The sequence below is a fragment of the Pituophis catenifer genome, unplaced genomic scaffold, assembly GCF_029215685.1.
Source record: "Pituophis catenifer annectens isolate HBS135680 unplaced genomic scaffold, rPitCat1.0.hap2 SCAF_18, whole genome shotgun sequence".
Taxonomy (NCBI): Eukaryota; Metazoa; Chordata; class Lepidosauria; order Squamata; family Colubridae; genus Pituophis; species Pituophis catenifer.
Genome location: NW_027256898.1, coordinates 6,396,897 through 6,420,677, shown reverse-complemented (window position 1 = coordinate 6,420,677; position 23,781 = coordinate 6,396,897). Strand labels below are relative to the sequence as shown.

The 23,781-nt window shown below is 44.2% G+C and overlaps 1 protein-coding gene across 1 annotated transcript in view; it reads right to left on the bottom strand.

Annotated features, from left to right (window-relative positions):
- The window catches only part of PEX14 (peroxisomal biogenesis factor 14), a 113,351-nt gene that overhangs the window by 10,984 nt on the left and 78,586 nt on the right, over positions 1-23,781 (bottom strand). Inside the window, exon 4 of the mRNA XM_070956153.1 lies at positions 5,264-5,386. Coding sequence (XP_070812254.1) covers positions 5,264-5,386 — 123 coding nt within the window. The remainder of the gene's footprint in view (positions 1-5,263; positions 5,387-23,781) is intronic.

Here is a 23,781-nt window from a genome sequence, read left to right as displayed (position 1 = left end):
TCTACTGCTTTGACCTCCAAAAACAGCCCAGGAGACACCTGTGGGTCTCCCTGCCCAACCCCATCCGTGCTGGCCTCTCAACCCCTTCCATCTCTCCCTCTGTTCCCATCATGCTCCTGCTAAGAACATTTTATTGCCCCTTGGTTTTCATTATTAATGAAAAGGGACTGGGATGATCTTTCAGAAAGTTCAGAGAGTCTATAAAGAGAAGGAGCCGAAATGCCATTTTGCGCATTTTTCGGCAGGCGTGAAACAATTTTGTCTGGTGGCAAAAAATAAAAGAGGCCGAGGAGAAAGGGAAGAACTAATTGGAAGCGGAGGTGGGGTGGTATTTTGAGACTTTGCCATTTGCTTTCCTGGCTGCAACGGGTGGGGTGGGAAAGGAAAATCAAACCGGTAGGTAGCCCCGGATCTGATGTTGGGGGCTGCCCAATATCAGCCACTTTTGCAGATTTTTCCAGAGATAAAATGTGTGAGGTGAGGCCGATTTCTTGTGCCCGCTTTAAGCAAATCTGACTTGGGGACACCAGGTTGTCAAGATTCCCAAAAGAAAAGAAAAGAAATGCTTACTTACCGTATTTTTTGGAGTATAAGACGCACCTTTCCCCCCCCCCCCAAAAAAAGAGGGTGAAAATCTGGGTGCGTCTTATACTCTGAATGTAGCCCCGCCCGGCTTCTCAAACGGAGGTTTCAGAGGCTGAAAAAAGCATCAGAAATGAAGCTTCCGAAAAAAAGCCCCCAAACAGAGCTTCAGAGGCTTTTTTTCTGAAGCTGTTTCGGAGGCTTTCAGAAGCAGGAAAAAAAGTTTTTTTCTGAAATGGAGTTTCAGAAGTTTCAGAGGCAGAAAAAAAAGCAAAAAAAAAGCAAGGCACAGAGCTCACAACCAAGGAATCTGTTGCTAAAATTCGCCTCTGGGAACAGCTGATTGGAGGTATTCCGGGAGGCTGATCCACCTGCCAATCAGCTTTTTTCTTATTTTCCTCCCCAAAAACTAAGGTGCGTCTTATACTCCGGTGCGTCTTATACGCTAAAAAATACAGTAATTGCAGGGCGTTTTCCATAGCTGGCAGCTCGAAGAGGGGGTGGACTTCCACTCCCAGAATTCCCCAGCCGGCGTTGCCATCTTCAAGCCGCCAACATTGAAAAAAACACTTGTTGTGGATTCAGAATTTTAAGCTCATTTATAAATGCAGAAGCTAGGAAGGGCTGCGCGGAAGAGCTAAAAGCAGTGTTTCCAAAGTTTCAACCATGAACATCAATGCACTGGGGAGGGGGACGGGACCCTAACCAAAACAGCAACTCAGAATATTTTCAGAGGTGCCGAGGTGAGCTAACTTTCTTCCAAAATGAGAATGCTGCATGCAGAGTGGCATGCTTAAAGGGCCAAATGTCACCAACATCACATGATGCCTGTTTATAGGACCAAGCTACTACACTAAAAAAAAATAAAATAAAATAAAATAAATGTAGAGACTCTAGAAAGAGTGAAGAGAAGAACAAGAAAGACGATTAGGGGGACTGGAGGGTTAAACATATGAAGAAGGGCTGCTGGAATTGGGGATGTCTACTTTAATGAAGGGACGCGGCGGCTCGGTGGCTAAGACGCTGAGCTTGTCGATCGAAAGGTCGGCAGCTCAGCAGTTCGAATCCCTAGTGCCGCGTAACGGGGTGAGCTCCCGTGACTTGTCCCATCTTCTGCCAACCTAGCAGTTCGAAAGCGCGTAAAAAATGCAAGTAGAAAAATAGGGACCACCTTTGGTGGGAAGGGAACAGCGTTCCGTGCACCTTTGGCGTTGAGTCATGCTGGCCACATGACCACGGAGGCGTCTTCGGACAGCGCTGGCTCTTCGGCTTTGAAGCGGAGATGAGCACCGCCCCCTAGAGTCGGGAACAACTAGCACATATGTGCGAGGGGAACCTTTACCTTAATGAAAAGAAGGACTAGGGGTGATATGATAGCAGTCTTCTGAGGCTGCCACAAAGAAGAGGAGGTCAACCTATTCTCCAAAGCACCCGAAGGCAGGACAAGAAGCAAAGGATGGAAACTAATCAAGGAGGGAAGCAGCCTAGAACTGTTATTCTGTCTTTCGGGATTTACAAAGATGGTTTTTGCAAAAGACACCCGTTTCCCTCTGATGCAATCCCTTTCGGGGGGGGGGAAACGCCCACGAGGAAAATCGTAAAAATTCAGGTCATCTTGAGAAGGCTAAGGAGATGTAAACACACCTTGGCTAAGGAACTCCCCAGAATTTCTATGTAATGAAGCGGGTTAGGCGAGTGGGGAGAGAAAGACCATATAAATCCTATCCATCATTTAAATACTTTAAGCCATCCTTACACTGGGATGACAGTATTTCATAAATGTCGATAGCAGATTTTTTTCTCTCTCTCTCTCTCTCTCCTTGCCTCCTCCTCCTCCTCCTTTCCTTCATCCCTCCTACAAGTAAGGGGGTTCATTTTAGGAGCCTGTTTAAACTAGTCAGATTGAGTGATGCTCCCTCCAACTAATCGCATGTCAAATAAAAGATATTTTACGTAATAAATTACCGCTACAAGTAATTCGCTTGTCATTTATCAGTTTTATTATCAGTCAGCCCAAGTCTTGTTTCTCTATATTAATCAAAATCAAGGAGTTGGAGGTGGTGTTTTTTTTTTTTTTTTTTAAGAAACAGTTTTGACACCTCTTGACAGAAAGGGCAGATGTGAAGAGGGAGAATTCACGCTGGCGGCACGCGTGCACAAATTTGCACGCCCTGAACGTGCTTGATTCACTAAGTCAACCGGTGTCCGCTCTGGCCACTTGTAGCTGCCAGCTTTTTACACAACAGCCCTTCATCCTTTCTGGTCCTACAAAGCAGGGGGCATCGGAGTCTTCGTTTACGTCGTGGCCAAAATTGTAGAAACCTTTTGGGAAAAGTGTATTTTTGAGGTTTGATGGCTAATAACACCACTTTTTTGGGGGGGGAGTTTCAAGATAATCCTATTCCGCTGCTGGAACGGCTTGGGAATAGCCCAGATCTTAACCCAATTGAAAATCTATAGAGCCGACTAAAGAAACTTGTTAAGTCAGAAGCGACCCAGCAATAAAACTCAGTTAATAGAAGCCATCTTTCAATCTTGGTTTCACATTAGAACAGCTGCAGAACTCAAAGACTTGGTTCCCTCCAATGGAAGACGTTGTAAGGCCGTCATTCATGCTAAAGGTTACCTATCCAGGAGCCTGGATAGCTCAACAGACTAATAGCCTGTTATTAACATTCAGCTGTCTGCAATTATTGCAAGTTCGAATCTCACCAGGCTCAAGGTTGACTCAGCCTTCCATCCTTTCTAAGGTAGGTAAATTGAGGACCCAGTTTGTGGGGGCAATAAACTGACTGTGTATAAAAAATATACAAAAGTATGAAGGCTTAACGCATTGTAAGCCGCCCTGAGTCTCCGGAGAAGGGCGGCATATAAATCTAATTAAAAAACAACAACAACAACAAAAAAACTAAGGATTAACAGACACGGTGATCATTTTTATGTATCTCATTTTTTCTGTGTTTCACTTTTCTTCTTTATACTGTAACTGCTATTCTAATAGCAAATCCTTCATAAAAGTGATTGCATTACATTCTTGATTAAATTATCCTTCCACTGATATCTAATTTTATGGTACTACTCCAAAAAAAAAAAAAAAAAAAGTGGTGTTATTAGCTAGTTTTAGAAAATACACTTTTCCCAAAAGGTTTCCACAATTTTGTACTACTTGAAAATGTTTTTAAAGAGAGTCCATTTCTTCTTCCGTTCAAAAGTGCAACTTTCCTTTGAAGTGAATCGTGATCGTTTTCAGAAGGCACAAGAAACTCCAGTGTGTAAAAAAAATCTTCCTGTGCTGTTGCAGGTAGTCCCCGACTTACAACAGCTCACGGAGTGATCATTCAAAGTTACAAGTGAGTTGTGACCCAGTTATGACTGTTGCACTATCCCCGTGGTCACGTGATCAAAATTCAGATGCTTGGCAACTGGTTCATACTTATGACCATAACAGTGTTCCCTTCTGCGACCTTCTGACAAGCAAAGTCAATAGGATAAGCGACATTCACTTAACAACCAGGTGACTAGCTTATCAACGGCAGCGATTGTACAACGGAATGTTGTAAAATGGGGGCAGCTCACTTAACAAATGCCTCACTTAACAACCGAAATGTTGGGTCGTAAATCGAGGACTACCTCATCATCCTCAACCAGCCGTTTTCCCTGACATCCTGTCTTTCTGCATGCAGGCAGTTGGCGTCTTTGTCCAATAGCATTTATCCCTGATTGTGTCGTGACTCTACAACCACGTTGTGAAGTAAACTGGGCTCCCCCCACCCGTCTTTCCTCGCTTCAGGAAAAAAACCCCGTTTGTAGAAGACGGTTTTGAATTACTTTTTGGATCCAAAGGGGAGTAACTTTACTGCACGTCTGAGTTGTCGCAGACAATTAAATTAATTTCCTTTCTAGCTCCCCGAACAGGGACAAGAGCCAAGCTATAGCAAGGGGACAAAGTTATAGTTCATTTTCACGACGTCTTTATTGGGACTAATGAGCGGTCGGAGATTTTCGCACGCGCCTCTTCCTGAACAGGAAATCAGAAGGAATTCCAATTTTTGAGAAAGAGAGACGAAGAAGAAGATATTTTGGAATCGCTGGGAAGGGCACCGAGAGATTTAGGCTCTCCCTTCGATCAAAAGAGGCTGTTTAGCCCTTCGGATAAAATGAGATGGCCAAATAATAACTCAGAAATAATAAAGCAGCTTGAAACATGAAATAAATGTAATAATAAAATGTAGGAAGCGGGGTTTTTTGTTTTTTTTACAGGAGATAAGCCACTGTTAAATAATTGGAAAATGAGAATAATAATACAAAGGGATACAATAAATTGTCAAATAAGAGAAATTAAATAACTTGTAAATTTTGGACATGGGATTAAGCATAAAAGAATTGTAACTGATCAATACACTTCCTGTAGCTGTAATGGATGATGGCTGTTTTATGCTTTGGTTTGTTTAAAAAAAAATATTAAAAATATAATAATTCTAATAATTCTAATAATTCTAATAATTCTAATTCTAATTCTAATAATAATAATAATAATAATAATAATAATAATAATAATAATAATAATAATAATAATGCAGCTTGATGACTTCTGGCATTGTAAGCCGCCCTGAGTCTCCGGAGAAGGGCGGCATATAAATCACACTAATAAAATAAAATAAATAAATAAATAAATACTTACTGTACGATGAGAGCTGTGTGGGCTGAATTGGCACCAACTGTGGGGGGAGATTGTGGGGCTGAGTTTCCTCTTTCGGGGTGCCCGATTGCTGAAAGGCCAAATCTATTTCTTCATCGGTGAGACCTGAGGGTAGAATGAAAGGAAAAAGGTTTGTAGAAAACTTTTCTGATTCCTGGAAGTTCTTTACTAACGTAGACAAGATAATATAACTTTATTGTCATTTTTTTTAACCGTAAGCACACCGTCCCAGGTTAAAAATGAAATTCTGCTGCCGGCTCTCAAAAGAAAGTGTACATCTATCCAAACACATACGTAACACAGATATACACATGCTATATACATAAATAAATAAATATATACCATCCATCCATCCATCCCTAAATTCCTCCCTCCATTGATCCATGTATCCATGGATCTATCTATGCATCTACAGTATCTATCTATCTATCTATCTATCTATCTATCTATCTATCTATCTATCTATCTATCCTATCCTATCCTATCCTATCCTATCCTATCCTATCCTATCCTATCCTATCCTATCCTATCCTATCCTATCCTATCCTATCCTATCCTATCCTATCCTATCCATCTACCCTGTTTCCCCTGAAATAGGACATCCCCTGATAATAAGCCCAATCGGGCTCTTGAGCACATGCGCTAAAAATAAGCCCCCCCCCCGAAAATAAGCCCTCCCCAAAAATATTTAAACATATGTGCAGCCAGTCCCCGCCATTAGGGTTAGGGAGCCAGAGCTGGAAATCAAGTAAGACGGCAAGAGGAGCCCCATCTTGTTCCACACGCCCCAATGTAATAAGACATCCCTGAAAATAAGGCCAAGCACTTATTTTGGGGTTCAAAAAAAATATAAGACAAGGTCTTATTTTCGGGGAAACACGGTACCTACCTACCTACCTACCTACCTACCTACCTACCTACCCTATCTATCTACCCTATCTATCTATCTATCTATCTATCTATCTATCATCTATCCTAATCTAATCTAATCTAATCTAATCTAATCTAATCTAATCTAATCTAATCTAATCTAATCTTAATGTAATCTAATCCATCTAAATATCCTTCTATATAAATAAAAATCCTCATCCTCAAATAACCGAAAGGACCCTGAAATGCCCTCTTTCTACTGGGACCAAAGATTTAGTTTTAGAAATCACAGAAGCCTAAATCTCCGGTCCTGGTGACCGACTCAGATTGGATCCTGCAGTATTTCTACTGTTTTGATGCCGGAGGTACCACAAGGACATAGGGGACTCCCTCCCCACGAGCTCGGGAAGAAATGGTTGCCAGAGTTTCCCAAAACGTTTGACTGAACCATTAATGGGACAGAAAAGGGAAAGGGTTAAGCCAGCTGAACTGGGAAGCAATTGTCACGAATTACCGCTCTATGCAAATGTAAACGAAACCAAAGAATTCACTACTTGCTCTTTTTTTAAGAGGGCTTTGAGCCACCATGTAAGATTTTGCATATCAGGGCCAAAATCTGGCCTAATTTATAGCTGGACGCCTTTCTTGTATCTACAGTTTAGCCCTGGGGTGTCGAACGCTGCATCAGGGTTGTGTTTGATCTCGGGGGGGGGGGGGGGGGGCTAGGCCAGCTTGAAATCACTTGTGTCAGGGGCACCTGTGGTGGCCTGAGGGCTCTGCCAGCCAAAACGGGTTCCCAAGCTCCATTTTCGGTTGCGATGGCCTCCTGCAACCCTCTGCCAGCCAAAACGCAGTGTTTTGGCTGCCAGAGGCAGCGCGGGCCAGTCCTTCACTGTTTCCAGGGCAGCCCCACAGGTCAGATCTGGTCCCCGGGCTTTGAGTTTGACACCTCTGATCTAGCCTTTCCCCTTCTATCTTCTCTCCTCCAAGCTAAACAAACCCGTTTTTTTAAAAAAAATAAAGTTTTATCACACACATATTAAAACATTGGACACGGTGTAATGGCATTCTCTTGCCAAACATGCTAAAATGAAAGATAAGTATCATATATTTATTGGTTCGATTTATATGCCGCCCTTTTCCAAAGACTCAGGAGGCTATATACCTTATTGCTTATATACAATTAATCTGTTCAGTATTTACGTATATAAAGACATCCTTCTTCTATCTACCGTGTTTCCCTGAAAATAAGACCCTGTCTTATATTTTTCTGAGCCCTGAAATAAGCGCTTGGCCTTATTGCCATGCGCTCAAAAGCCCGATTGGTCTTATTATCAGGGGATGTCTTATTTTGGGGGGAAACAGGGTATATTATTTATACATTTCTTTTATCCATTATCGTTCTATTGTAGTTCAGCATCCCTTATCAGAGTTCAGTTCTGATCTCTTCACCATTTGAGTCACCTTCACTATGAAAAATCCCTAGAAAAGTTTCCTGGAAACCTTAGCAAACTATTTCAGCAAAACAAGTGCTACTCCTGAATTTTGGATTCGCAGAGACTTGGGTGGGCAAACACATAATCTTTCACACTGCTGCAATTTAACCTTAAGCGATGGCGTATTATTAAGTCTTCACTGCCACTTTCCAAATGTGGCTCATTCAATTTCCTTAATTTATCTTTGCGTTTATGGCTGCTTTTGAAGTAGTTTTTCTATTGCGTTTCCCTCCATTCTTCCTCTTGGAAAATATATATATATATATATATAAACAAATGGGGGGGAAAATATACACCATCAACTGCAAATGCGGCTCATTTTAATCTGTAATAACGTGGAGAAAAAAAAAACCCCAACAACAACTTGAGAGTGGGGAGAAAACTAACAATAATGTAGGAAAACAGACAGGGAAACAAAAAGCTAATTATTGGGTTAGACGACTAATTAGTCTAGATTGTTTCTGGAGATGGGAATAATTTGCTTTATTTTATGACAAATGCCGAAATAAAAAAGGCAAATGGGGAAACAGGTCTGGCTATGATTAGAAGCGACTGGGACGCAGTACACTGAAAAGAACAAAACCGAAACAGATCAGAGGAAACGGGCTCAAAACGTTTCAGAAATTAGATTGACTGTGCCACAGTTTGGAAGGCTGTCACCTGGGTCACACAAGCAGCGCTTGGGGAAGTCATCTTAACCAAGACGGATTGGAGGGAAATGCCAGGGACACCTCCCCATCTGCTACAGTCAGAACATCTGGGAAAAATTTGGCCAACAAGAAAGAAAGGGGGAAGAGCAAGTAAGGAAACCAGCTGCTGACCAGCACATGTAAAGGAAGTCCTACAGCTGGACTGGTTTTTTAAAGAAGAAGAAGAGGAAGAAAAGGAAGGAGGAGGAGGAGGAGGAAAGGAAGAGGAGGAATAAGAATCAGGAGAAGGAGAAGGAGAAGAGGAAGGAGGAGGAAGAGGAGGAGGAGGAGAGGAAGAGGAGGAATAAGAATCAGGAGAAGGAGAAGGAGAAGAGGAAGGAGGAGGAAGAGGAGGAGGAGGAGAGGAAGAGGAGGAATAAGAATCAGGAGAAGGAGAAGGGGAAGGAGGAGGAAAAGGAAGAGGAGGAGGAGGAGAGGAAGAGGAGGAATAAGAATCAGGAGAAAAAGAACGAGAAGGAGAAGAGGAAGGAGGAGGAAGAGGAGGAGGAGGAGAGGAGGAATAAGAATCAGGAGAAGAAGAACGAGAAGGAGAAGAGGACGGAGGAGGAGGAAGAGGAGAGGAAGAGGAAGAGGAGGAATAAGAATCAGGAGGAGGAGGAGGAGGAGGAGGAAGAGGAGGAGGAGAGGAAGAGGAGGAATAAGCAACAGGGAGGACCCAGTTGTGGGGACAATAAGTTGACTTTGTATAAATATACAAAAGGATGAAGGCTATTGCTTAGCGCATTGTAAGCCGCCCTGAGTCTCCGGAGAAGGGCGGCATATAAATCAAATTTAAAAAAAAATGTAACTGTTTTCTATTGCTGACTGGCCAGACACGATGGTATTTGTAGTCCCAAACCTGTCTGGAGAGGAGATGCTGAGATAGGGAATGCTGTTTATTGGGCCAGGGCCTTCCACCCATCATTAAAAGGGAAAGAATCTGCCCATCCTTATTAAGAAGCCATTTCGGTTTTTATTTATTTGCAATTCCCTCATTACAAACCCCATCGTAAGCATGGAATAATTAAGAAGTTCCTAACCGAATGCCCACTTCCCATTTGGAGAAAGCATTTGCGATAAATATTATCATTAAAGATTGCTCGACAAACCCACAGAGGGATCTTTCGTTCCCGAGGACTCCCAAACTGGAAAGCTCAGGAAAAAAAATATCCGTGGTTAAACCATCCCTTCTCCTAGCTCAATTCACATCCTGTTCAGAGGGGATCAAGAGATAATTTTTTTTATTTCCGTGTATTAATCTGGTCGTATTAACTGGCAACAATGGGATTAGCCAAAGCGCTGCGGCTTTTATTGGGGATTCTCTTAAAATAGAGGGGATCTTTCTTTCTTTCTTTCTTTCTTTCTTTCTTTCTTTCTTTCTTTCTTTCTTTCTCAATCAATCTATTATCTATCTATCTATCTATCTATCTATCTATCTATCTATCTATCTATCTATCTACCTACCTACCTACCTACCTACCTACCTACCGGTAAAGGTTTCCCTTGCACATATGTGCTAGTTGTTCCCGACTCTAGGGGGCGATGCTCATCTCCATTTCAAAGCCAAAGAGCCAGTGCCGTCCAAAGACGTCTCCGTGGTCATGTGGCCGGCATGACTAAACGCCAAAGGCGCACGGAACACTGTTGCCTTCCCACCAAAGGCAGTCCCTATTTTTTCTCCTTACATTTTTTACGTGCTTTCGAACTGCTAGGTTGGCAGAAGCTGGGACAAGTCACGGGAGCTCACCCCATTACGTGGCACTAGGGATTCGAACCGTTGAACTGCCGACCTTTCGATCGACAAGCTCAGTGTCTTAGCCACTGAGCCACCACATCCTATCTATCTATCTATCTATCTATCTATCTATCTATCTATCTATCTACCTACCTACCTACCTACCTACCTACCTACCTACCTACCTACCTACCATATCTATCATCTATCTATCTATCTATCTATCTATCTATCTATCTATCTATCTACCTACCTACCTACCTACCTATCATCTAATCTATTTATCATCTCTATCATCCCTCCCTCCCATCCATCCTCCCTCCCTCCCTATGTCTGTCCGTCCATCCATCCATCCATCCATCCATCCATCCATCCATCATCTATCTAAGATAGAATGATAGATTCTATCTATTCTAGGTGTTTTGAGCAGTACACCTGTGGACACCAGATTACTAGAAAAGTAAAGTTTCTACCAATCAAACTTCCCTGAGGCAAGTGGGGGATATTCCTACTTGCAGCTGAGTAGAGATATCATGTTCACAAGCAAGCAAACCATCCACAGATGTTTTTTCCCCCTGAAAAACATCTGGATCACCATTCAAGGCAACCAAAGACTAGATAAGAGCAGCTGTGTGGTTTTTTTTTTTTAACTCTCCAAATACGGTGTTGTGTTCCCTGCTGAATCTTCCTTGTTTTTTTTTTTTCCTTTACAAGGTGGTCCTCAGCTTACAGCGATTGGTTTAGTGACCGTTTGAAGTTACAACGGGCACCCCAAAAAGGGATCGTTTTCCACCGTTACAACCGTCGCAGCATTCCCGTGGTCGCGGGATCGAAATTCAGATGCTTGGCAAGTGGCAAGTGTTTATGGTCGCGGCCAGTGGGGAAATTCAGCCGGTTCTATCCGGATCGCACGATCCGGTAGCGCCGGCAGCAGGAGGCTCTGCCCACCTGTCATCACGTCCCTTTTTTTGACCCTCTGCGCAAGCATTTGCAAACTGGTAGCGAAGGTAAGTGAATACTGATTTTAATTTTATTTCATTGTGATTTGTCATTTTGTAAGCCGCCTTGAGTCCCCAGGGAGAAAGGCGGCATATAAATCGCAATAATAAATAAATAAATAAATAAATAAATAAATAAATAAATAAATAAATACATACATACATACATACATACATACATACATACATACATACATACATACATAACTACCCCTGGTTGCAGTGTCCCGGGGTCACTTGATCCCCTTTTGCGATCTTCTGATAAGCAATGGGGCAAGCCAGGTTCATATATCAAACGTGTTACCCTGTTTCCCCTGAAAATAAGACATTCCCTGATAATAAGCCCAAATGGGCTTTTGAGCGCATGGCAATAAGGCCAAGTGCTTATTTCAGGGTTCAAAAAAAATATAAGACAGGGTCTTAGAGAGAGAGAGAGAGAGAGAGAGAGAGAGAGAGAGAGAGAGAGAGAGAGAGAGAGATGGGCAACTGCTCGCGTGCCCGCAGAGAGGACTCTGGTGCCAGTGGTGGCATGTGTGCCATAGGTTTGCCATCCCGGTTATAGGTCTTTCTCTCCCGTTGATGCACCAGGCAACCAAGGCATCCCGTAAAATTTCACATTCTGAAGAAGAATCCTGTGGAGTCTGAAGTCGACATCACTTTTGCCAACCCAATATCCTCCGGCAAAAAAGGCAAGAGGAGTCCAATTTTGGATCCTGCACATTGGTGGGTTTCTCCCGGTTCGGCTGAGCCGGTAGCGGTGACGATATGACATCACCGAACCGGTTTTCTTTGTTTGGGAGCTGGGCCCTCCCGCCCAAGTTATTCTTACCTTTTATTTGGCTCCACCCCCAATCTATTGCTGCCTCCCGAGTCCCAGCTGATCGGCTAGAAGGAAATAAACTGTTTAAACTCTTGCTGCAGGGCTTCAAAAGGCCGCCCTACAGCTGATCAGTGTTAAAAGGCAGTGTGGTGGTAGACCTATGCCTCCAAAAACAAATGAGTAGACCGGTGCCTCCAAAAACAAATGAGTAGACCGGTGCCTCCAAAAACAAATGGGTAGACCGGTGCCTCCAAAAACAAATGAGTAGACCGGTACAGCTCTGTGAGCAGTTAAAAGCCTGGTAGACCAGTACCTCTGCTAAATCCTAAAGAATTGTCACATGACCATCAAGCCATGCCCACAAAATAAGTCACGCCCACAGAACCGGTAGTAAAAAAATTTAGAACCCACCCCTGATCCTACACCAAGAACTCATGTTTTATACCCTGCCTGTTTGAGAAAATTCCCAATTCCCAATGAATTAGGAATTGCCTTTCTCCCTTCGGTCCCTGGCCTCATGCTCTCCCCACGAAGCCCATCCTTGGGGGTCTCCTGCAGAAGAACCTCAATCCTGCCCCCACCCCACCCCTCCGCCAAAGGTTAAAAGGAACAATACAGAAAAGCTGCCAATTCCGGCCTTCAAAAGATCTCTTACAAGGCTTTTTCTCCGCGTTGTTTACCATCACCCTTGACTAATGCGGACTTTTTTTTTTTTTTTGTTTTAAATAATCTCATGCAAATTAGACACACACTTCCTTCCAGTTGATTGCTATCTGCAAGGAATAATATAACCACCAGGACGGGAGTCGGGGAGAAAGATGGGAGGAAAACAGGACGTGATTCGCCGCCGTACCCCCACCCCCCGCTCCGACCCCTCCCCGCTCAATCTCTCCATCCATCTATCTTTTCTTCTCCCAAGATGCCAGCTATGGACGGAACGGGTTTTGCTCTCCCAGCACCTTAAAATATATATATATATATATATTTCCACGGCAGAGGTGGCTGCTCGTGCACGCGCCATTTGCATAAAGGCGCTGAGCAGCTTTGCTGTCTTTCAAGAAGTTTGCTGCTGCCACCACCAGACTGCTTACTTTAAGCACGGCCACCCCGGAGATTGACATAAAATGCGACTTAACAAAAGCCTAGCCTTTTGCTAGGAAAAGTCACCCGAAAACAGAAGGGCCGGGAAAAGCTTCAGCGCACTACACACACACACACACACAAAACGGAGCCCAAAGTACAGGACAGAATAACAGAAGGGACCTTGGAGGTCTTCTAGTCCAACCCCCTGCTTAGGCAGGAAACCCTACATACAAACCCTACAGACAAGTGGTTATCCAATGTCTTCTTTAAAACTTCCAGTGTTGGAGCATTCACAATTTCTGGAGGCAAGTTGTTCCACTGGTTAATTGTTCTAACTGTCAGGAAATTTCTCCTTAGATCTAGGTTACTTCTGTCCTTGGATTAGTTTCCATCCATTGCTTCTTGTCCTGCCCTCAGGTGGCTTTGGAGAATAGCTTGACTCCCTCTTCTTTGGGGCAGCCCCTCAAATGTTGGAAGGCTGCTATCATGTCTCCCCTAGTCCTTCTTCTCATTAAAGCATTAGAATATAGAATAACAGAGTTGGAAGGAGGCAGGAAACCCTACACCCGTGATGGCGAATCTATGGCACGGGTGCCACAGGTGGCACGTGGAGCCGTATCTGTGGGCACGCGAGTGTTGCCCTAGCTCAACTCCAGCACGCATGGGCGCGTCAGCCACCTGATTTTCGGCCCTTCCGGAAATCAGGAAACAGGCTGCTCGCCCTCCCCAGTCTTCAGAGGACCTTCGGGGGGATGGGGAAGGCAGTTTTCACCTTCCCCAGGCACCTAGAAAGCCTCTGGAGCCTGGGGAGGGCGAAAAACGGGCCTACCGGGCCAAAAGCTGTGGGAGCGCGGGGGGGGGGGTCACACATGTGCGGGGGGACAGGGTGCAGTGAATTATGGGTGTAGGCACACACATACACAAACCCCTGTGCTCCCCCCACTTTTGGCACGCGACGGCAAAAACATTAGCCATCCCTGCCCTACACCATTTCAGACAAAATGGTTATCCAACATCTTCTTCAAAAACTTCCAGTGTTGGAGCAATTCACAACTTCCGGAGGCCAGTTGTTCCACTGATGAATTGTTCTCACGGTCAGGAAATTTCTCCTTAGTTCTAAGTTGCTTCTCTCCTTGATATTTTTCAGGTGCTTGATGGAGTCTGGTTCTTTTTTGCAAAGAAAATACTCCGGCTTCTGGGCCATTCAGACTCAATTCTTTACCTGACTTTGATGCCTGGGTAGCTGGTGCCTGTCTGACTCTTTGCAGATGAATCTCAGTGCAGTGGGAATATGTACGTTTGAAAAAAAAAAAAACCACGGCCTGTCAGTCACCGTCTCTCCCACTCGAGCGCTTTTTCAAGAGCCGGCAGCAAACTTCTCACCAATTCCTGTTTGGCACCGATTCCCGCTACTGTTGTGTACTTTCAGGCCTGCCTAAGAGGCATCCTGGAACACCAAGCCATCTCCGGGTTTTGGTTTTATTTTCTTAAAAGTTCAATCCCCTGGATTATTTTTTGTTTTGTTTTAAAACCATTTTTTTTAAAAAAAAACAACAACAACAACACACACACACATCACGGGGTTTTACCGCAAATATTTCAGGGCCAATGAGTAAAGACGCTTAAGAGTTGTGGCTCTTAAAAAGTGGTACCTAACACCACGTAAATTAAATCAAATCGATGGTAAATATACAAATATTTGTTGGAGGTGCAAGAAAGAGGTCGGAACATATAAACACATGTGGTGGGATTGTGATAGTGCACAAAAAAAAATCTGCGATACGGTGGTTAGAGAAATTAGAGCACTTTTGAATGTAAATTTAGACATGTCACCGAGAATTGCATTATTGTTGCTGGTGGAAAAACGGGATATAAATGAAACAAAAAGGGAATTGATTGTAAATTTGATAATGGCAGCTAGATTAGTGATGGCTTAAATATTGGGGATGAAATTGGGGTATGAGTGCTATAATGAAATTTGGAGTGTGGCAACAAATGATCAATTAACAACAGAAATTAAATTTAAAAAAGGGATGATCAAAGCAAATAATTATAATGAAATGGGGGGGGTTATAAAATCAGTGTTGGAGGAAAGAAATGGAGATAGTGACAGGTTTTATTTTCCTGGGCTCCAAGATCACCGCAGATGGGGACTGCAGCCAAGAAATTAAAACACACTTGCTCCTGGGGAGGAAAGCTATGGCAAATCTAGACAGCTTACTAAAGAGCAGAGCCAACAAAAGAGCGTATAGTCAAGGCGATGGTTTTCCCAGTTGCAATGAATGGCTGTGAAATTTGGACCATAAGGAAGGCTGAGGGCCAAAGAATGGAGGCCTTTGAACTCTGGTGCTGGAGAAGACTCCTGAGAGTCCCTTGGACCGCAAGGCCATCAAACCGGTCAGTCCTAGAGGAGATCAACCCTGACTGCTCTTGAAAAGGCCAGGATCCTGAAGATGAAACTCAAATCCTTTGGCCACCGAATGAGAAGGAAGGACTCCCTGGAGAAAAGAGCCGAATGCTGGGAACGATGGAGGGCAAAAGAAGAAGGGGATGACAGAGAACGAGGAGATCAACCCTGCCTGAAGAGGAAACTCAAATCCTTTGGCCACCAAATGAGAAGGAAGGACTCGCTGGAGAAGAGCCGAATGCTGGGAACGATTGAGGGCAAAAGAAGAAGGGGACGGCAGAGAATGAGGTGGCTGGCTGAAGTCACCGAAGCAGTCGGCGTGAGCTTAAATGGACTCCAGAGGATGGTAGAGGACAGGAAGGCCTGGAACGACGTTGTCCATGGGGTCGCAATGGGTCGGACACGACTTCGCCACTAACAACAACAATAATGTTGGGGAAGTCAGCTGTGCATCTCTAACGGACTAATGTTTGGATCAATTCTTGATTTGCATAATTTTTTTGGTCTTCTTCCTTTCTTCTTCTTCCTTCCTTGGTTTTTGTGTAGATTAAAAGGAGATGCCCTCCTGCCAAGGTCGAGTCCCAGATGGGCAAAGATATGGAAATCCCTCTCCACTCCTTTCTGTTTGATTTTCCCAGTCTGGTCTTACATTTCTGGGTTTCCTGGTGGTCTCCTCTCCCCCAGGCCTTGATAGGATAGGAATAGGATCTCCACTGGCCGCTATCAGTTTAGAGAAGACCTTAAAAACGTGGATTGCAGATGTTTCCATGCAAAGGGATAATTAATTGGATTTAATTACCCAATCCACCATTTTGGATTCTGCCTGATTCTCCACCGCATTATTAAATCACAACCGTACCCATGGTGCTCCTCTCTGCCCTGCCTTTAAAGAAAAAAGGGGGAAAGTCTTGGTTTTTGGGTTGTTTTTTTTTTTTTTTTAGATCTCCTACTGATGTTGTATATAGGGACGCGGTGACTCAGTGGCTAAGACGCTGAGCTTGTCGATCGAAAGGTCGGCAGTTCAGCGGTTCGAATCCCTAGTGCCGCGTAACGGGGTGAGGTCCCGTGACTTATCCCAGCTTCTGCCAACCTAGCAGTTCGAAAGCACGTAAAAAAATGTAGGGAGAAAAAATAGGGACCGCCTTTGGTGGGAAGGAAACAGCGTTCTGTACGCCTTTGGCGTTGAGTCATGCCTGCCACATGACCACGGAGACGTCTTCGGACAGCGCTGGCTCTTCGGCTTTGAAACGGAGAGGAGCACCGCCCCCTAGAGTCGGGAACGACTAGCACACATGTGCGAGGGGAACCTTTATCTTTACCGATGTTGTGCTACAGAGAACCTCTCACGTTCAAAATTTGCTCAGTTGAAGAAGCAAAAAAGATAACAGCCAACCAACCAACCCACCCGTGTGGCTACGGGGATTCCGATGGAACAACATTGCATTCCATCCGTTTCCTGGGTGAAAAAATAAATAAATAAGCAAGCAAGCAAACAAACAAACAGAGGAAGGGGCAGAATCCAATTAAAAAATGACGAGGCTAATGCAGCCAAGAAGGGAAGGAGGGGAGGGGGTGCGAAGGGCTAAAAGATTTTTTTCTGGGTTTCGCATCAAACACCCTGGCAGGAATTCTCTCTTGCTGGCCGGAGTTTTCGAAGTCTACAATCTAAGGAAGCCGAGAAGCCAATGTCAAGGGGTGAAGAGATTGCCAAACAGTTCCTGCTTAGCGGGAGCCGCCCGCCTACCCCGCCGCCCCGAATGATGGATACCTGGAGGGAAACAAGGACCCCTGACTTTCAAAGATGGAGCCGCTCCTCTTGTCCTAGAAGAGGGGCACGCAGAAAAGGCCACAAACGAATAAAATCAGCAAGCCAACTCCACCCCAAAAAGACCCAGGCGAAAGAGCGAGAGAGGGCTAAAAAGGAAAAAGAAAGGAAGCTGGAATTTGGGGAGGGGAGAGGAGAGGGGAAAGGAAGGACCTTGGCTTCAGGTGGGTAGCTGTTGTTATTATGAACGGGATAAATAAATAAATTAGCATTTTCAGGCTGGGAGCCCGGGGAATGGGGGGAAGGCGGGCATGGGAGCAATGCTCTCTCTCTCTCTCTCTCCGCCTCCACCCCAGCCGGGCGCGCGTGCCACCTTCTCCCGCAACCCCAACCTCGCAACTATTAAAAGTCGCCGGGTGACCCGGAGACCCCTATTTCCCAGAGCCTTGTATAAAATTGAATTTTTTAAACATAAATTACACGTAATGACGACACTGTAAAAACTAACAGTAATGGAAAGCTGTGCTGTATTTCATTAGCCTGTATTATTCCGTGCCACCTGATCCAAGCGGATCTTGTTTATGAGTTAGTGTGTTAGCAGGATGCCGATGGAAGCATTTGCTCCGACCTTGCGCTTCTCATTGGGGCATGAAATTACGACGCCAGCACCTTGATATTAGGGCCATAAATACAGTAAACTGCAAATTTAAGCCAACGGCTCCTATTGTCTCTGAACATAAAGCTGATCGGTATTTATTTAAAAGGAGAATGAAAAAAAAATATTATATATCACCTTGTTTATGGGTTGGGTGACCCCATCGCGGCCCCCCCTTTTTTGCTTTGCCTACCAACCCCTCTCCGAGCAACCTTATTTTGCTCTCCCAGAATGTAATTGTTTGCTGGCGATGTTTAATTAAAAGCTAAAAATATCATTTTTTTTAATTAAAAAAGAAGAAGAAGAAGGGCCATGTTTTAGCCGACCGAAAGGAAGCCAACTTTTAAGGAAACGCATTCCTTGCGCGAGACCCTGTTTCCGATTAAGTCACCCAGTTAATTCCTGGAACTGACTTAAAATATTTTATCCCCCCCCCAAAGAAACAGAACCCTCCCTCGCTTTTGCACACATGCCCCCAAGCAAAGCTGCAAAACAAAGTCTTAATTAAGAGTTCTCCAACGATCAGCATTTACAATTTAAGTTACTGGAGGAGTGAAAAAACGTGGCTGCTAGTTGCTAGCAGCTCAACTTGGGAGTCCCTTTGTTTGATTTATAGCTGGAGGGAAGAGGGGAAAAAACGGGGAAGAACTTCTGAATTATCCCTAACGATGAATGCACCCGAAAGACCTGGGAACAGCACGGTTGTCTGAATCGTTCAGCTAGAACAGGGGTCAGCAACCTACGGCTCCGGAGCCGCATGTGGCTCTTTGGGCCCTCTGCTGTGGCTTCCTGTCAGTGATCCCAACATTGGCTGGCTCTGCCCCTCATCCTCCCCTCCCAGTCACTCCTCGCCAGGCGTGAGAAGGTAAGGGTGATGGTATGGGATGAAGAAGCGGCCGGGGCAGAGAGAGAGAGATACGGAGAGAGGGAGAAAGAGAGAGACATAGAGAGATACAGAGAGAGAGGGAGGGAGGGGAGAGAGAGAGATGTCAAGAGGATTTTATGGTTCCCGGTGTTTTTTAACAACTGGTTCTCTGCCCTAATGACCGGCTGGATAGGCGTGACTTTGGGGGGGAGTCATGTGACTGGTGGTAGTGAGTGACATCAAGTTGGCCAAGCCCACTCAGGTTTTGTGGCTCCCGGTGTTTTCTTTTCTGTGGGAAACGGGTCCAAATGGCTCTTTGAGTATATAAGGTTGCAGAGCCCTGACCTAGAAAAATGGCCTTGTGCCACATTTTGGTGCCAGGTTGCAAAAAATGGCGAAGTCAATAGAATGGCTGCGTCCTTGACTAAATTAAACCATCTCATGGTTTGGCAGAAGCATGCCTGTCCCTAACCCAAACTATTAAAGATTATTACTAACCAGGTCTGCATTGAAGCCCCTTTCCCCCAAAATAATCCCACACTTGCTAAAGCCTTTCGGGGGTGAAGGGAGCCAATGAGAAAGCATCCGCACCATTGTCAGAGTTGCCACCGACAATTAAATCCAGTGGCGGAAATGATCCTTGCGTTCTGGGAAGGAAGGCAGAGCGAGTGCATGTTAACGCAAAGTATTTATTTTCATTTTTCCAGATTACAGAGCCGCTGTGAGAAAATGGAGCCACCGTAACAAAAGGAGAAAAAAAACCAAGAGGGTAAATTGTTTTTTTTTAAAGGAAAAAAAAACCCACGTTAATAAAAAGGAATGTTTATAGCTCACGGTTGAAATGAGGGGGTCCCCAAAAAGGAAAACAGGACTGCAGTTGGCACTTCTTGTATAATGTCCATCTCTCGGCTGGGACCTAAGATCACACTCACCTCTATTACATTAAATGTAGCAAGGGGGAGGGGGGAGAGAGAGGGAAGCAAGGAGAGGGGGAAAGAAAAAAAAAAAGAAAAGAACCTCAACACAAAGGCAAAAGGACGTTGGGATATCACAAACCGTAACACGGCATAAATCACAACATTACAAGCCGGGTGCAAAATAATATATTTCGTCGGCGCTTTAAAAGCGCGAAGGAGTTGCGGTTCCTGCTTGTTGGGGGAGGTCAGATTCTGCCCACCCCCTCACACACACACACACACACACACACACACACACACACACACACAATAAGCTGGATGCAAAGAGAGTCCTTTGAGTGTTGGAAGTGACCCACTTGTGAGAGGGAGGAAGAGATGAGCCCCGTCAGATCCAGGTTGTCTCTGCAAGAGCCGAAGGATGCTCTGGTCTGGGATGGCCAGAGATCGGGCATTTCTGGGTGAAAATATTAGCATCCAGGATAGAGAAGAAATGCCCTTGGCAACTGGATGGCAAAAGACTAGCCGGTTCAGTGGCAAACATAGCTACTACAGAAAGACCAAAGAAGCAGTATTATTATTGTTGTTATTAGTTTTATTCATTAAACATGAAACTCAGTCAACTGGACATTTAAAAATGCATCACAAATACCATTGACTGGTGCTAATGGTTGATATGGGTTGCTGCCAGCGTCCTAGGTATCAACCAAGTATCATCATCTTCTTCTTCTTCTTCTTCTTCTTCTTCTTCTTCTTCTTCTTCTTCTTCTTCTTCTTCTTCTTCTTCTTCTTCTTCTTCTTCTTCTTCTTCTTCTTCCTCCTCCTCCTCCTCCTCCCTCTTTTTCCTCCTCCTCCTCTTCTTCTCCTTCTCCTCCCTCCCTTCTTCTATTATTATTATTATCTCTTTTATTCATTGAACATGAAACTCAGTCAACTGGATATTTAAAAATGTGTCAGAAATACGATTGACTGGTGCTAATGGTCGATACGGGTTGCTGCCAGCATCCTAGGTATCAACCAAGCATCTTCTTAAAATATATGATGTTCCGAGTAGCACAGTTTTTTTTGCAGTTCCGCTGGTTTTATGGCAGGAAGCTGCAATTTCTTGATGTGTTTTGTAAAATTCTTGGACATGGTACTAAGTGCCCCGATGACAATGGGTATCACTGTGATATGTTTCATATATAATCGTGTAATTTCGATGGCCAGGTCGTGATATTTCGTGATTTTTTCCCCCCAGTTCATTTTCTTCAACTCTGGCGTCTCCTGGTACCGTGATATCAATAAACTGTATGCTTCGGTTTTTGACAACTGTGATATTTGGCGTGTTGTGTTCCAAGGGACGATCCGTCTGTATTCGAAAGTCCCACAAGATCTTTCACCTTCTCCTTTTCGATAACTTTTTCCACTTTGTGCTCCCATGACTTTTCGGATACAGGTATGTTGCATTTTTTACATAGTGACCAGTGGATTAATTTAGCAACTCGATCGTGTCTAGCTTTGTAATGAGTTTGTGCGATTTTGCTGCATTTACATATTAAGTGTGAAACAGTTTCAACTTTGTCGTTGCAAAATCGGCAGTTTGGATTGTCGGTGGATTTTTGTATCTTCGCTTTCGTGGCATTCGTTTGTAGTGCTTGTTCTTGAGCAGCCAGTATTAAACCTTCCGTTTCTTTCTTGATGGTTCCCATCTTAAGCCATGCCCATGTCAAGCTGTCATCACATTTTCCTTCAATGTTTTTCAAGTGCTGTCCATGCAAAGCTTTACTTTTCCATCCATTTAATCTGTCATCCAGCTGTTTTTCCTTATATCCTGCCTTTGTTTCTGTTGTTTTTATAATGTTCTCCGTTTTCACAGCCTGAAGCAATTTTTCTGTACTTTGGTTCACATAATCATTCAAACTTCATTTTTCTTCTTCTACAGTTTGATGGATTTGCAACAGTCCTCTGCCCCCTAATTTTCTTGGCAGGTACAACCTGTCGATGTCACTTCATGGATGTAAAGTGTGGTACATATTCAAAAGTTTGCATATTATTATTGTTGTTGTTGTTGTTGTTAGCTCTTTTATTCATTAAACATGAAACTCAGTCAATGGAACATTTAAAAATGTGTCACAAATATGATTGACTGGCACTGATGGTTGATACGGGTTGCTGCCAGCGTCCTAGGTATCAACCAAGTATCTTCTTAAAATATATGATGTTTTGAGTAGCGCAGTTTTTTGCAATTCTGCTGGTGTTATTGCAGGAAGCTGCAATTTCTTGATGTGTTTTGTAAAATTCTTGGAATTATTATTATTATTATGATTATTATTATTATAATTATGTACTTTATTCATTAAACATGAAACTCAGTCAACTGAACATTCAAAAATGCATCACAAATACCACTGACTGGTGCTAATGGTTGATACGGGTTGCTGTCAGCGTCCTAGGTATCAACCAAGTACTTTCTTAAGATGTATGATGTTCCAAGTATTATTATTATTATTATTATTCCCTCTCCTGCGTTTTGCGCGAGTAAGGAAGGCAACACTTGGGATCAAAACTGAGAAAGCGTGAAGGGACGCCGTTTCTTTCGAAGGAAATGGCTGTTTACACAAAGAGAGGATACCATCTGATATATACAGTGGATGCACAGAGTAGAAACTGAGCTCGACTTCCCAGCCCTTCGTCCTTCCTCCTGAGCCACAAGAGAAGCTAAAAAGAGAAGCAAACACACACCCGTGTTCGAATAGTAAAACCTACGCAAAAGTTTCATCATGGGCCTCGCAGGATTCGTGCTGAATGCGGGCCCTGCCGGTCCAATTCTCCAGGGCTGAGTCTGGCACAACAGCCAGAGCTCTTTGGGGGGTTGTTAATAGTATTTATTCTCTACATCCTCATCCCAAAGGAAAAAAGAAAAAGAAAAGGGGGAAGAGAGACCTTGGCAAGGGTTTAAAGTGCCGCAGTTTGGGGATGGGGCTTTTTTTTAAAAAAAGATCATGACCCCGGAAAGGTGATGGATGAATCTTCTAGTAGCCCAGGAACAAAGATGTCGGCTGGTATCGGGGATGCTGTGCCCACTTATACCAAAGGCTGTTCAAAAGGAGGTTTGATCAACTCAGTTTCTTGATGATTGACAGGGCTGGATACTGCAAAATGCCCATTCCCCCCCCACTCCAGGGGAAGGATACTGCAAAATGCCCATTCCCTCCCCACTCCTGGGGGAAGGACATTGCAAAATGCCCATTCCCTCCCACTCCTGTGGGAAGGATATTGCTTCCCCGCTGATTCTGCTTGTGAGAAGGTCGCAAAAGGGGGATCGCGTGAGCTCGGGACGCAGCAACAGTCATAAGTACAAACCAGTCACCATGTGTCTGAATTTTGATCATGTGATCATGGAGATGTTGCCAAGGTCATAAGCAGAGGTGGTATTCAGCCGGTTCAGCAGAACCGGTTGCGGAAATCGCAGGTGGGCCTGCCCACTCGTCCCGGGTCTATGCCATCCTATTTAGGTACGTTTTTGAGGCCGGGTGCATGCATGAAAAGCGCGTAGGCCAGCAAAGCATATGCATGGAAGGTCAGGCGCATACGTGGACACGCGTGCTCACATTTGCAAACTAGTAGGGAAAGTAAGTGAATACTAATACGGTTGTAAGTGTGAAAAACGGTCGTAACACACTTTTTTCAGTGTCGTCATAACTTTGGTTAACTAAACGAACTGTTATAACTTGAGGACTACCTGTACTTACAGGGTCCTGCACTCCGAAGAGTCCTGAGCTTTAAAAATGCAGTGAACGGAAACCAATCGTCAATCTGCCCTTTTCAAAAACCGATCGTCAATCGGTCGTTTTCGATGGTTTTGTTTTTACTCGTTCCTTGAGGTCTCCAGAAATTTCCCGCTTTTCTGATGCAAGAAGTTACAGCTGAGTTCCCGATGAATAACAGGAACGCACGGACGATATAGATTTAATTGACAAGTATAGAACAGAGGCTGGTTTAAAAAAAAAAAAAAAAAGGCTAAACTCCAGGGTATTCGAAATAAACACCTTCTCATTGCCCCCCTCCCTTTCCCACTGCCAACCCTTCCCTAGCGCTTCAACACGGGCGCCCGTTTTTTTAGCCGACACAGAATTCACACCTCGCAAACAAATTATTTAACTGCTCTTATTCCCCTGGAGGATTGCAGCGATCATCTGAAAATGCGGCTCATCTCTCGCC